At 46.0% G+C, this 15,480-nt stretch overlaps 1 protein-coding gene across 2 annotated transcripts in view; it reads right to left on the reverse strand.

Moving 5' to 3' along the window:
- The window catches only part of nlgn3a (neuroligin 3a), an 87,109-nt gene extending 72,398 nt beyond the window's left edge, over positions 1 to 14,711 (reverse strand). The window contains exons 1-3 of one of the 2 annotated variants that reach the window (XM_084009478.1): positions 14,159 to 14,711; positions 13,015 to 13,074; positions 4,697 to 4,756 (exon numbers count right to left, since the gene is read on the reverse strand). In XM_084009478.1, the coding sequence (XP_083865604.1) occupies positions 4,697 to 4,756; positions 13,015 to 13,074; positions 14,159 to 14,630 (592 nt within the window). In that variant the 5' untranslated portion in view covers positions 14,631 to 14,711. The remainder of the gene's footprint in view (positions 1 to 4,696; positions 4,757 to 13,014; positions 13,075 to 14,158) is intronic. The other variant, XM_084009479.1, reaches the window with a different exon arrangement.
- Between the last annotated feature and the right edge of the window lie 769 nt (positions 14,712 to 15,480).

Below are 15,480 nucleotides of genomic sequence, written 5' to 3' on the forward strand. Positions count from 1 at the left end.
CGGAGCGGGACAGGACAAAAGGCGAGTGTGGAGATAAGTGTCGGTGGCATTCACTGTGTCAACACTCGGTGAAACATGGTGGCTGTCAGTGGCTATCAGTGAGGTCTGGGGTGGCGGCAGCAGCAGGGGGGGGGGGGGGGGGGGCAACGTCCTGATGTGGCAGGACATGACATGCACCCTACTGTAGTGCTATTGTCAGGCCAGGCTCCACGCTTCACTCATGACAAGTCCATTACTGACCATGTTCACATTTAAGAAGTGCGTTTGGTTTAACCGGGGAGCTCCTTGCAAAATAGGCAGCGTAATTACACCACATTATACAGCAGCTTGGGCCGTCGTACAAGTCACTGACAGTATTCTGAATGTCTGCTTAATATTCCCTTTTCTGCTGGATCAAATGAGCTGTGCACTGTGTGACCGGGCCTTGGATCGGAGGGGAAATAAAAAGGCTGAAGTGGGGGAACACACAGGAATGCATTTTTTTTTCTATTTCGGATCCACAGAAGAGACTGTGGAGGAAACCGTGAAAAAAAAAATGCTGTTGCTTTTGCTATTTTAAGCCTGCGGACTTGAAGACTGCACATCATCAGAGGTCATGGGATGGGCAAAAAGAAAAGAAGAGCACCTCATATTATGTCAGACTCCACGTTGTCAGAATTGACATTTCTGAGAGCGACTGAGGTACGTAAAGAAAATCTGAACATGGCATTGGGTATGTGAGGAGGAGACGTGTGTGAGAGCGGGAATCTTGACATCGCTACAGAAAAATGGTGGGAGGCGTGACCTTTGTGTGAAGGTTACTTCCTGCTTCCTCACCGTTGTGTTAAATATGATGTAGGCAACAGGGCAGACAGGGAGCAGTGTGTATGTGGACAGAGACCAACTGAGTCAAATAAAGGGGAAGACGCGGTGAGAAGCCTACAAGGCTATTAGCCAAAGCCCCCTACAGCTGGCCTGGATCTAGATCAGAGGAGGCTGTAGAGTCGCTGTCACCTCTAAGACTCACAGACAGCTGTTTACTCCTTGAGCGAGTGAAGACTAACCCTTTAGTCCTTCAAGGAAGCCCGTTGTCCTCGGAGCGAGCCACAAAAGCTGACATTATACTGTACAAACCCACTGAAGGGTTGAGGACAGCGCACCAATAAAGGCATTATGAAAGTGCACTCTGCACAACCCCCCCCTTCGGTGGCCGTGCACGCGCAGTGCCTCAGTGAACTAATTCAAAGCCTATCTCCAGATTTCTCAAAAACACCACGTTTTTACATGTTTTTTTGCCTTGCCAATTATTTCGTGCCACTGAAGAGTAAGGGACAAGTGTTTAAAAAAAAAAAAAAAAAGATGACAGTCTGGGTCTCCCATCCTTTGAAAAGGCTCAGATGATGCCCTGGTGGATCAGCCATTAGCAGCAATGCTCATCTTGGAAAGAAGCTAAGCAGCAGTATTCCAAATATCTCTGCATAAATGGGCTTCAAAGAAGCATGATTCCTCAACCCTGCCACATCACAGAGAATAGGAGAGTGGCAGAATGGAGAGAATGGTGTGTGAATTGCCCCCCGACTGCCTGGTTCACCAGTCTCCAGCCGGCCTGAGCTGAGGGCTTTGCTGGATGGGGATCCAGTCGGGCCTGTGCAGTGGAATTAATGGTGAAACCCGGGCAGGTGGAGCTCAGCTCTGCTCCCTGGCACAGCAGCGACGGAGAGCTTCTCTGGGGGTGTGGGGTATACATGTGTGTGTGTGTGCATTCACTGCTTGCTTCTAGAGCTTGGAAGCAAGCATTGTTTATGTGTACGAGTGTGCGCGCGTGTGTGTGTGCACGCTTCACTGGTTTAATGGATGCGGGTGTACATGTCTGGGTGTGTGCACACACGCTGGGGCTGGAAGCATTCCTCTTGATTAGAGCTAGAGTCACAAAAGTGCCAAATGACAGACAGACATACACATACATCCATTTTTCATCAGTGGGAGAGCAGCCGAGGCAGCAGCGATGCGAGACACTCTAGAGGTGGAGTGGGGACGGCTGCCTCTCTCTGCCGAACACTGGGCACGGCACGGCGGCGCCGCTGCCATGTTCCACCTGGGAGATTTAGCTCCTACACAGCCGACTTCCTCTATTTACATGCCCACCTTTATCTAACGACAGCAGGTAGGTGATTGAAAGCCCCCCCCCTCCCTTTTTTTTTACAGTGCAATAACAGCCCCAGTAAAATTGAGTCTTGATTTTGGGCCGATGTAAATCACAGCAACTTGGCCCACACGCCTCGCGTTGCTGGAAGGAGTGTGGTGCAGAATTTGAATGCACTTTGGGGGGGTTGACTGTTGCTGGCGGACAGACAAAGGGGACGGATAGAAAGACGCAGGAAGAGACAGACAGGCACAATGGGAGAGCCAGCAGACACAGACAGATATACAGGATTAAATAGAAATCCATTCTGCTCCTCACCACAATGAATATTTTTTATTGGCTCATCCACTGCTTTTTTTATTGTTAAAATGTATATATTACTATTCCATTACATATGTTACTTAAATTTCTTTGGCGGTGTGAGGAATCCTTTATTGTTCCAATAAAACTTATTTGAATTTAAGAGCGTGTCTGGAGGGTTATAACAGGCGGGAGGGTGGCTCAAATGTGGAGGGAGGGAGGGAGGGAATTAGCCCAGGATAGACAGACTGCCAACTAAGACAGCATGGTAATGTTTGGATGAACAGACTGAGAGATGGAGGGGGTTAGACAGAGAAAAGCAGACAAGCTATCTGGACAGAATGAAAATATGTGAATAAAAGGTGCATCAGCCGAAGGGCGAGAGATTGAGGGGGAGTTCTTCTTGCATTCTGATCCTACTTGGCCTTTAACTTGGATAGAAATGCTTGATTTTTATTGGCAATCTGTGCCGTACGTTCGCCGTATATGCAGAGTTTGCTACTACCCGCAATAATAGCGCAGCCACTTGTGAGAGCGCTTGTGTGTAAAACAGCTTACAAGGGCTTTGTGTGGAGTGAGGTGAAGGTAACCGCTCTCTTTACGGGAGGTATTAGGAGGGAGCCGCTGAACTCATGCGACGGGGCCGTGTCACTTCAAAACACACTTATTCGCCAGAACAATTGAAATCTTCCGGATCATGTTTAGGGATTGATGGCCAACTCCGTCACACTGGCATTAGTTACAGCGCCGTGGCGGAGATTCTGCTGGGACTGTATTGTGCTTCTACGGTGATGCTCCGTAAATAGCATTAGTTGCGCTCAGTAAAGAATAGACTTGTCACATTTTCGGCGAGGCTAGTCTTGCACAGCAGCTCGGGGACCAAGCCGCTGTGAGCACATGCAAAGACTTGCCAGACAAAGGGATCGGCACTTGTCAGCGATTTTGAACGGACTTAGGGGCTACATACAGCGATGTGTGAGGGGCTTGCTTGAGGGAGGACAAACATACACATGCAAGTATACACACACACGCACACACAGCCGAGATGAAAAACCCCCCCAACGCAATTTGGCTTCGGTTGCAACAGCTCGCCCCTGGGCTTGAATGGAGAAACACCTGTGTGTCAAAGTGGTGCCATGGCAACACTTCCTGTTCTGTGATCAAGGCCAGTGTGAGGCTTCTTTCTGAGAGGAGAGCCCACTGGCAAAGAGGAAGGAGCTTCGCTGCAAACCCTTAAACATCTGGAAAGAAGCCGGGGCCAGCTGCCCTCCGGCGGGTTTCAAAACCCAACGCGGGACCTGCACCAAAGGCCGGCGTTAATGGAGCCAACGTTCGCGAGCGAAAGGATGCGGCAGCTTGCTGTGACGCACCACTTCTTCCTGCCAAATCTCAGAGTCCATATGGCCAAAACATGCGCGGAGGTCCCAAACAGCTTCACTCCAGACGCCGATCGCACACATAACGTGCAAACATCCAAATCTGCCCGTTACATACAGAGCATACATGCGAGGGCTTAACCCCGGTACCCGTCATCACGCTTGCATCACCTGCGCTGCCGCGGCGACGCAGACGCGGGCGGGGCTACATCAAGGGTGCGACTTAAGATTCAGAGACTTAAGCCGTTTCTGTTGCAGCACAAGAAGCGTCTCTCATTCTAATCTCGGCAGAGATCCACCCTGAGCCAGGAATATCCCAAGATAAATATGGAAAGTGAACAATGCGATTGCTGAGCAGCAACTTCCCATTTTCAACACCTCTCGCCTCTAATCCTCTCCAGCAGCACTCCTGAACTGCCGCTCCTCATCTAAATCTGCCGGCAGACCCGGTGAACAGTGTGATATTACACCGCCGCCTCACTTTCCCTCCACCATTATCGCCGTGAAGACATCTGCCGGCCACACCTTAAGAAGGGGACTCTCGCCACTCTTGTAATAACAGTTGTTCCAGCCACTGTGGGATATTAAAATGACTCAATCTGCGGGCTTTGTTATCTCGACAGCGGCTAGATACCATCTGACTCTGGAGCTAAACACTCTGCTCATCGGCTGAATGTTGATGCTGAGGAACAGGAGAGCTCAGACACTCACTCACACTCACGCCGACATTTGATCAAAGACATTGTTCTACAGACCGTAATGTGACGGGGGTGCTTGATGATTCTCATTTACAATAAAAGAAACAAATGAAACCATAAATGATCAGAAAATAGTGACATCTTTAGGGGAGGGTAAAATAAATTAATCATGCACCATCTTTGATCACCATGGAAAATACCTTCATCTTCATCACCGTCGTTATCCGACAAATCCTCGCCCTGTTTTTTTGCATGGGCCCCTGTTAGTGAAGCAGGGAGAGACATAGAGAGGTACAGGGAAATTCAAAATAGCATGTTTGACAACACAGAGATGGGAGGGAAAAAAAGTCATTCAATACAAATCTATATTTGAACCACATTTGAATAATAACATAACATTAATTATTTAAATACACATCATTTGTCGAGGGCATTTCTTGTTAACACTCACAGCATATATACTACTAAATAAATTAACACATGTCGTAGTATTCAGATAAAACAAATCAAAACAGAGGAAATCTAAAAAAATCATAACTGTAGTAATAGCATAGTTGGAGCAGAGTCATACAGCACTGGCAGTTTCAGGAAAAACACATAAAACGTTTGAGATTTATCAGGAAAACCCTCTGAAATTAATCATATAAGTGCAGGGTACAGTACTATTAGTGTATTATTATTGCTGAAATAATGAACAGCCACAATGTATAACTGATTATTTTTAATTGCGTTTTGGAAATGGCTTTTTGAGCGGGTTACTGGGTGACTTTCTGGTGACTTTCCCTCTGGAATATGCACATCAATTTGGGCATACAGTTAAGAGAGAGGCATAAACAGGGCAAATAAAAATAACATTAACGGAGAAAAAATGGTGATGACTGGAAAGTTAAAGAATACTTAAATCAGGACTGTAGAGAACTGATGAAAGAACAGCGTTTTTCCAACTACAAGCAAAAGAACATTGCAACTCCCCTGGAGGTGGGAGAGATTTGAATAAATCACAACACTGTGTGTATAATGTATACTCAGTGATGTGTGCAGCTACTTCAGCTCGTCTCTTCACCCTAAGCAGTAGGTAATATGCTCTTGTCCTTGTGCTGCATGTTAGGATGAAAATCTAGAACCCTAGGGCGCCTGCAAAGCCGTGTACAAATACGGCGAACAAGCCCGGTCCTGACCTACCGCACAGTGGTATTCTAAACTGGATTCATATCCATGTATAATCATTTATTAATGCCGACAAGTAGCCGGGCCTAAGGGTATCGATGCTGACTAGTCAAGTTGGTCAATCCCAACAGTGCATGCATTCCACAATCCGTCATCTTCTGACAATGATTTAAAGAAATGTGTTGGTTTTTTTAAAGACTATTTTACAGTTTGTGGCGATAACCTCGCTTTACATCCAGCACCGCTGTCACTTCAGATTTTCCTCCAGAGCAAATTGCGAAAAACCAAATGTTTTTCGTGACCTTGGACTTTTTTTTTTTCCCCCTCCGGTGCAATCACTAGGCCGCTGTGAATACAAATTAATATCAAAAAAATGTAATGGGCTGACTGCCACGGAGTTTACTGAATCATTCATGATGCTCAGAAGAAAGGCTGGCGTTTCCCATAGCGGTGAAACAAACCTCGTCTAACATTGTTTGGCTGCTGTTTAAGTCGTCGCCTACTAACTATGTGGCTCAATTCAATATTGTTTATGGTGTCATATCACAACAGAAGTCATCTCAGGACCCTCAACACACTGAGCAGGACTGGAATACCCTCATGAGACCTCAGGTTGAACTATTCCCCGTCTCTCACCACCTTTAGATCAATGTATCTGCTTTTTCTTCGACGCAACCAATAGCCTTAAATCAAATAAAATTCCTGTCATTCATGGATGTCAGTCGGTTGGAGTCGATAAAAGGGGATATAAAGCCGTTTGGCATAAGCGGTAGTTAAACAGCTTTTATTTGAATGAACACACCGTTGTGTTTGAACACTTGAGCCACGGCTAATTGATGGATGCATTATATTGCATAAAGCAGCCGGCTGAGTGTCATGACATTTACTGAATACATTCGAGCTCTTAAAGAAGCAAAAGCCCTTTTGGATTTGTTGACTCCGCAGTCGGAGCGGTGACCTCATTCAGTGTAATAAATGGGCATAATGAATCAGGCGGCAGGCACGGCTTCTATACGAGCTCCAGACGAGCCGACGTAAGTGTCTGAATACGACTACTTCCAGATCATATACATATAAACACCGTGTCGCCCTGCAGTAACACAGTAACACGGCATTGGACTGATAATGCTAAAGCAAGGTTGTGTGGAAGCAGGTTTTAATTTGCATTAGCTACTGGAAAGGGTGAAGAGAATGGTTTGCCAAGTGTGGTAATATAATCAAAATGTGTAATCCATTAACAACATACAATGCAAACAATGTAATTTGCATGTGTTTCCACTTGAATGGCAATCAGGTAAAAAAAAAATGGCAGAAATCCATCACATGGATGTTAATATATAGTATAATAGAATGCAACGGACGTGTTTCAGCCACTGGATCTGACTCTCTCACTCCAATAATCTAAATCTTTTTGTTGCAGCTAAATTCCAGCCAGACTAAACTTTTTCACGCCCATTCGTACACTTCTTTCTCCCTTTGCGTTGGCAGCCGGCCTACGCCAATATACAATATACAGTGATCCCACTGAAGTGAGTAAAGCGGCTGCATTGTTTCACAAAGTGCTAATGTCAGACTAAAAATGTCTTTAGTCTCAGAGTTTGGCAGGTGCAGCACTTTAAATCTGAACAAATTTCACAGCGGCACCGGGTCAGTGAGGAAAATCGTCTATTAAAGGAGAATTTCATTTAAAAAAAAGCCAACGTATAGACTCCCTTTATGACGAGGAGCGTGTGGCCAAGTGTGTCAACCTACCAACATGATTTGGCAGAATACCTGCGAGCACCCAAACAAAGCCGAAACAGCCTCCTTCATGGCTCGTTAGCGATTACAGTTATTCCGCCGTTCGCCGCGCCGCCGTTACGGCAAACCGGTGGCGTCACTGAGTGCTGTAGACAGGACTTAGATTGGATGGCAGGTGTCGACAGGGACGCTCTGTCACTTTGAATTGTTTTGTCTGCTCGTGTGTGTGTGTGTGTGTGTGTGTGTGTGTGTGTGTGTGTGTGTGTGTGGGTGGGTGGGTGGGTGTGAAATGCTGGATCTATAATAGGAGCCTCAAAGGTGACATCCTCGGTGACTCAGCAGGCGAGCCTACGTTTGACCTTGAATCACTTTTTAAAGCGGCGCCGCGGCGAAGGAGTGCCACGTAAAAATAAAACAGCGATGAACCGACGTGTTTCTCGGAGTAGCCGGCCTCCAGGAGTTGACATTTGCATCTCTTCAAAACAGGCGGCATCTAGAACAACGGCGTCTATCTAGTTCCTTGACAAGCAAAACAGAAACCTGTCGCATTTATCAAATCGGGTTCAGAGAAACCACGTTTGATGGGCTTTACTCGTTACATAAAGGCTATTGAAATTCAATATTTCAGCAGGATGGGATTGCAAACAAAAGACAGTAGTTGGCTGTAGTGTTCTACATGAACACACACACACACACAGATATAGAGTGCCCAGAGACTCTGGAGACTTCTCGACTGAATCTAGAATTCACTCGATACATCGTGGAAGGGCTGAATGTTAACTGCCTTCCCATTGCTGGAAAAAGGTTTGCTGACAATAGATGGGCCTTAGAGTTAAATATCAGAAAGGTCAGAATGCGGAAAGGGACTTAGTGAAATGTTGCAGCCTTGACAATTTAGAGCAGTTATATTCAGTCTCTAATCCTCAGGTGGCCATTTTTCCTCTTTCAGAGTGCCCGGATCCGTCTCGCCTGCTGTCTCTCTGCTCTCCGTGTCTCTCTCTCTGTCTGTCTGTCTCCATCTCTCTCAATCCGTCTCCCAGTGTAGAGGTTAAGGAACAGCTTGGGAGGGACACATAAGAGAGAATGATGAAGAATGCAGCTAAAAGGTTAAGGAGGCTGTAATCCTGCAGTAAAGGACAGCCAAAACTCACACTGCGCTTCAGCTGTTCCCAAAATACAAAAAGAAAAAAAGAAAAAAAAAGAAAGGCAGCCAAGATGTCTTTCTGCCTGTCTACAGCCCGATAATGGAAAGAGACGTGTTAAACAGAGACAACGGGCTTCTGAGTACGGTGGCAGCCAAACACACTGGAGCCTCTTACCTCCGTTCTTGATCCCTAATGAGCCATTTATTCCCCATATTAGGTTAAAAAAAAAACTAAAAAAGACTACACTGCACATATTTTTAAAAACAATCAAGACTCGCCATGCTTTAGGCTTCTTAATCTTCTGTGAGACACAGCAGCCGCGGAAGTGACTGCTGCACCACAGTTGAATACTGTATGCGTCATTACTGAATTCAGATGCATTCAGAGCCTTTTGAAAGCCAGAACAATGGCTTCCACACAGTCGGTGGCAGAAACACGGCGAGAAATGTGGCAAAACACCACCGAAGAAGGCATCGGAGAATAATATATACCGTAATAAGCTAACATGGATGTTGACTAATTGAAATAACTTAGTTGGCCACAACCCCAAAGATAATCCTGAATTGCAAGATACTGCGTATAGCATGATGCATGTTATAGCACAGCCATAGGAAGACAGGCTTTAAAGGAGAAATTAAAGGGGAAATCAGGGGCTAAGCTAACAGAGATACCAGAAGGACACATAAATAGCATTTTCCCCTTTAAAGGGGCTTTAAGGCTCCACAGGCTGTGTCCTCCATCCCTTTTTACTTTGGGATAAACAAAGAACAGAACAGAGATCTGAGCCTCCGAGTGACTGGGGAAGCTGGACAGCACAGCAGCAGGAGGCCTCTGAATAGGGACTTCCTGCTTAGGTCGCGCTCTGCATCTCAAGTCAGTGCGACTGGCAGCCCGCCTCGCTCACTGGGGGTCATAAAAGTGTCCGAGATAGATGATCACAGAAGATGGTGGAAGTAATCTTCCCCGTCAAAGAAAAGCAGACATCTGCTCTGTTTTCCAAATCACAAAAGCCAATATTTGTTCTCGTCTTCCTGGAAAGTTTTTTTTTTTGTGTGCGCCGCCTGCTTGGCGTGCAGATTTTTTCCTCGGCAGCGCTCTGGGAGCGGCCCCTCCTTCCCCGAGGCAGGGTTGAGTCAGCCAACCAACGGGATTAGCATGGTGTGTTACTGTCTGCCATGGCCCAGACGCAGCCTAACCCCTTCCGTAGCTTTCACGGCTCTCTAGCATCTGGAGGTCATCTGGTGAGAGGAGAAAAAAATAACGTCCAGCTTTTTCTGCTCCGGGATACTTAATCTACAGGTTTTGGCAAGTGATGGTGGCTGTTGAGCGCTGGCACCGGCCTCGGGAACACATGGCATCCTGCTGCCTGTGAGGGCTGTATAAGAATGATAGCTGAGTGGTCCAAATCAATTCCAAACATACAACAGATTTTACCGCACTTATCTCAAATAGCCTCATGATGAGGGATGAATACAGGAGTCAGGGAAGGTTGATCCCAAGAGTGTCTCTGAGAAGTGTTATTGAGAGAGACCAGCGTGAAGGACTTTTTGGGTTTTTTTTTTTTACAGGCGAGGGGAAGAAAAGCACCATTAAAGCCCTTTGAAAATAATGTGCACATTGTATAAACAGGCCTCACGCATGAACGAGTGCCCCTCAATGAGGATCTCATCAAAAAAAAAGCTGGTGAATTTACGGATCTCTTTTAAAACTCCGTCAATCAATTTAACAGCGTAAATCTCTTTAAAAAGATAAAGATTGACCTCATCAGGGTTTCGTCCTCGCAAAAAAATTGACCAGCCACTAGCCAATCTAGCGCTCTGATGCCGAATAGTGCTCAGCTGTGTCCTCGCACATCATTACCCCTCTCTTCACTCCATTCACTCTGACTCAGAGAAGGGAAAATGACCAGAGTGATAAAAGCGGGGGTCTCCAACGTCTGCCGCTCTGTGCCGGGGCTGCCCGCACTAAAGGCCACTTCAGAGAGAGCGGCGGGCCGCGGCGTCGATATCATGGGACACACGGCGACGCCCCCGAGTCTGGCTGGAGGAAGGGACGGCCGTTCTCTCGATTGGATTTTAAGTCGGCGTCAACATCGATTCGTTTCTGAACAACGCTCGGTTGATTTTTGCACAGCCGGAATTAGCCGCACAATAAGCTCTGAATACCGACCGACCGCACTGAAAAAATAGGTACGTCTGCTATAATCCTGTCCCGAGCCTTCCATTATATTTTTTGAATGAGTCCGTCTTTGATGTTTTGTCAGAGCACCACTGTGCAGTTTAAGGGCCTCCCCTCCTGTTTAATGGAGGAAAATGATCCACATCTTTGATATCAGCACATTAAGTGATTTCACATTGCCCAGTAGGATGCTAATAGCACAAGATCTATACGGCCGGCTCTCTATAATTCTCAATCCCTTAGTATGAATTATTTCTTCAAACCCAAATTCAACATAAATATTCCCACCACTCGTTCTGAAGACGGCGTTCCAGATTTACACGAGCCGCCTCTTGTCTCGTAAAAAGCGGAGTTATCTAACGAAGATCATGCGTGATGCGTTTCCTCAAGGGTCACGGGTGACGTATGGTGCTTTTCTTTCCCTCACTTCACACACATCACCATTGTTACAAAGGTGTTTGGCGCCAGGTAAGAAGGTCCATTTACTCTGTTATAGTCGCAATGCCATACTGTTGCTTGGCAACAATTACAAAACATTTTCATCAGGTGTCAAATGCTACACTTCTTTGTGGAAATCAAATCATTCTTTCCTCCAGAGGAAGCACATTCATGGAGACACAGCTTGTAGAATTGTGAGTGGAGGTGTTATTGTTCCTGAATATGCACAGTGTGTGTATGACTCTGCTGCGTTATACAGATCTCTACTCAAAGCATTGCAAACATATACCCCCTATTATTATTATTATTATTATGATTATCGCCAATTTGATGGAACACATCCAACAATTGGCACCAATTTACTGATTTATTTCCCAAATTCACTCCGTCAAACAAGACTTTAACCTCCTTGTTGGAGACATATCACCAAAAGCAAAGCATGAGTCAGAGCTCGCCTCCTGCATTGCCTAAGAAGGATAAATTATGCTTCAATTGCACAGCTAATTCAACATAAGCCAAAGATTAGTAAAAGCAGTTTAAAAAAAAAAAAAAAAATGGTGCAATTGAAATAAAGAGAAAGAGAGAGAGTTTCCAGCAACCTGTGCAGCTAAGCAACAATCATCTCTCTGCACGACAATGTGTCACAAAACCAACACATGAAACTTGTGATAAACCATTTTCTCATTACAACACATGGGAAGGATAATTGAAAAAAATCCAAGTAGAAAGGGGAATATTAAAGAGATATGTCTGTGTGTATTCCACAACTGGGACTAATTCGGAAGCCGGAGTGCCTGGAGGGCCAGTCTGTCTCTAACAAAATTGGTTTACCAACGGAGAATGTATGAGTGCACGGAGTGAGGCCAATAGCTGCCTCCTGCCTCCATGGAAATCAACAGCAGAGGTCTCGCAGCTGAAACTGAATCTTTACTGCGGGGCGAGATATATACGCTCAGGATCACGGCCTTTAAGGCTACTGGTGAGGTCCTCTATCGCCTTCAGGCAGGCTCTGTTGTTTCCCACGGTGAGATTTTAGCTGCTAATGAAATTGGAGTGTGTTTTTCCCCTCCTGCTTGTGAGCGTTTGCCACACGGATAGATGAAAGCTGTCACGCCAATAAAATACCCCACCACCCTCTATTTGAACAATTGTGAATCATAAATTTAAGAGAGAGGTGGCCCTCCGCTTTTTTTTTCTTTTTTTTTTCGTGTAAATTTAATCAACGGCTGAGGCTCCGACGCTTTCAGGTGTCATGTTTGACAAATACTCCCAATAAGCCGCCGTCTTAAGTGCTGTCAGAGCCGTCTGAAACACGACTCGGGTTCTTTGCATATCGAGTCAAATTTTTATCTATCTAGGATTTCAAAGCGGCACTCGTGCGTCTGATTTAATCAACAGTTGTATTCGAGTTAAAGAGTATTGCACTTTAAATGGGAACGAGACACACAATCATGTAAGGAAAAAAAAAGAAAAGAAATAAAACACATGTTATTCTTAGACATCATGATCTATTGCTTGACAACGCTACATTATTTATTTAGGGACCTGCATCATCACCTCGACACACACACACGCACACACACACACACACACACACACACACACACACACACACACACTCACTCATCTCTCACACGTGTGTCAAGGTTGATCTGAGTCACAAGTCCCACGTTCATCCCAATTAGCACTTTGATTTGGGAGTTGATAGGTGGTGATATTGGCGGCTTTGGAAGATTGCACCCATCACTCTCCTCTCTCTTTCACTCTCTCAATTCCTCTCTTTCGTTCCGTGTTGGCTTTTCTTTTTCTCTTGTTCGTTCGTTCGTTCTTTTTTTTTTTTTTTTACATACCTCCTTTTCTACACATTTTCTTGTTGGGTTTCCTGGCACATTCCTTGGATATTCTTTTGACTGTAAAATGAATGGAAAAACTACAAAATAACAGAGAGCTCTGGAAAAGATTGCACGTGACATGCAACAACTCAGACTGAGTCAGACCCCCCCTTTCTTCACCCTCCTCCTCCTCCCACCCTCCCAGTCATCATCAACAACAAGAACAAGGACCTGTTGAGAAAGTAACTGGGGTGTTTGCTGCAGAAATATTCCAAAATGGTGGAATGAATTTGCTGCATCCTGGGACACAGGAAGCCCATATTCACATGCACTTCTATTTAAGACCCATTACAGCCACACAGCAGGCAGAGAGGCTGGATTTCAAATGCTTTTTTTGCAGTTCACATTGTAATCTGATCAGTGAAAGTGTTTGACATTGCCCATTTAAATCTCAGAGCACTTAAAATTTCAAGCCCATTATTAGTTTTTCCTGGTTGGGTGTCCTTCAAATGGTCAAATAATTGTTGGGTGAGTCCACATCTAGAAATCTGAAACCTCGTGAGACTTTCAGTCACAACGGAGCCCAATCTATGTTCGGCTTTTTGCACAAACCTGCTCTTGCTTTTTAGCTTTGTGCTAAAGGACAAACTGGATGAAGCAAGGAGAGTAAAGGGTCTTACATAGGTCAGGCTGATGCCACAGGCCTCTCGTGTACCAGACAGAATATTTCACCAACCCTACAGTAGTAGATCATTCACTTATGAGGCAGGCTCACTAATGACTAAAATCCCCAGAACAGTCAAGAAAAGTGAGGGTAGGAAGGTGCACCAAGTATTTCCAATCTGGTCCTACTATGATTAAATTTCTTTCTTTTTTTATTCAGTCGTATTAATAAGTCACTTAGTCATCAAAAGAGGAACCTCTAACAGTGGCATGGAAGGGGGAGAGTTGATGAAAAGACTAAATGAAAGATCAAGTCAAGATGGGAGGTTGAGGTGATGGACACGGACACAGCATGCGCCGGACAACAGGTCATGCTCCTCGCAAAAAATACAGAGGTGACGCAAGATTTAGGGAGGAGAGACAGAGCGAGAAGAAGGCAGAGACAGAAAAGGAGGAGAGGTTTTTTTTGGTTTCATCCTGTTTTACTCGACGCACTCACCATCCTCAGTCGGAACATAGATGTTTAAGTAAAGACAATCCTCGTGTTGATCCTGTATGTACGTGGTTACTATATCCAGGTTGAAGGTGAACCATATAGGCATCATGATCTCTGGCACGGCGTTGTGAATATTTTGGGGGCACACGGGCGCAAAGTGGGTGGCGTTCTTGATCCCCGACCAGGAGGAAGGAGGCTCCGGGGGCATGAAGCGTTTCTCTCCCACCGGGGAGGCGGCGTACGGGACCCCCAGGTACTGGTCCACGGGCCCCAGAATCTCACTGGGAAGGGGCACCCTCACCCCTCGGAGTTTCCCATACTGCGTGTTCACAGTGGGGTGGTAGTTCTGACCTCTCACGGCCGCAAAGCACCAACAGAAGCTCAACACCCACAAGGACACGTTGAAATCGGTGCAACTGTGGGCGCTGTGCCAGTTCTGCGAGGGGAGACGACTTCTCCTTGGAGAAAACCACATGGTCCTTGTCAGCGAGTGCAACTGCAAGTGACCAACATACACGCAGGGGCACACCTCCTCCCCCCCCACGCCGCCTCCGCCCCTCAGCAAAACAACGTCCCGGCTCAGCCCTGCAGTCCAGCCACCGGAGGGACAGTCATCAGCTGGGATCCCGGAGCCCCGACGGCGTTCAGACGAGGAGAAACGGTGGCGGTCACGCAGCTCCTCTCTGCAGCGAGGTCCTTATCCGCCGTCCTCTCGCTCTCCGCTCCTCAGCTCTTCTATCCCGTGCTGCAAAGAGAACGGGACAGGAAAATTAATGACATTTCCCTGACAAGCCCACAGGTTTGCAGCTACCATTTTTATTGACTTGTGGAGCTTTTTTTTTTTTCCTTTCTGGTGTGACATAAAATGGTTCACATCAACACGACGGAGCTCTCAGTCCTGTCGTCAATACACATAATCAAGAGCTGCCTTTGCCTTGGATATTGCAATTAACTGCTGGGCACCTTGTCAAGCTGTGTCTAGTAACGCTGATAGGATAGTGAAATGTGGAAGGCATCAATTGTCGGTAAGTAGTTTTTCCTCTACTTCAAAGGCCAACGTTTACAGTAATAGTTACAGGATGGTTTAAAGATCTTTTCTGCCCGTCATAAAACACCTCCCCTGTAACAAAGGGAACTTTATTGAATGTGCAGCATTAGAGGTGTTCTAATAACAGGCCTCCAATACAACCTAAAGGGCTGGACGGACTATAGATGTATGCTAGTTTATGCACCGTTCTGATATCACATTTTATAATTTCTCACTTAATTCATGCTAAGCAGGAGCAACATCAGCTGCCACTCACTGCCTGGTCGGTACTGCCCAT

Source organism: Eutrigla gurnardus (genome assembly GCF_963514095.1).
Source record: "Eutrigla gurnardus genome assembly, chromosome: 5".
Taxonomy (NCBI): domain Eukaryota; kingdom Metazoa; phylum Chordata; class Actinopteri; order Perciformes; family Triglidae; genus Eutrigla; species Eutrigla gurnardus.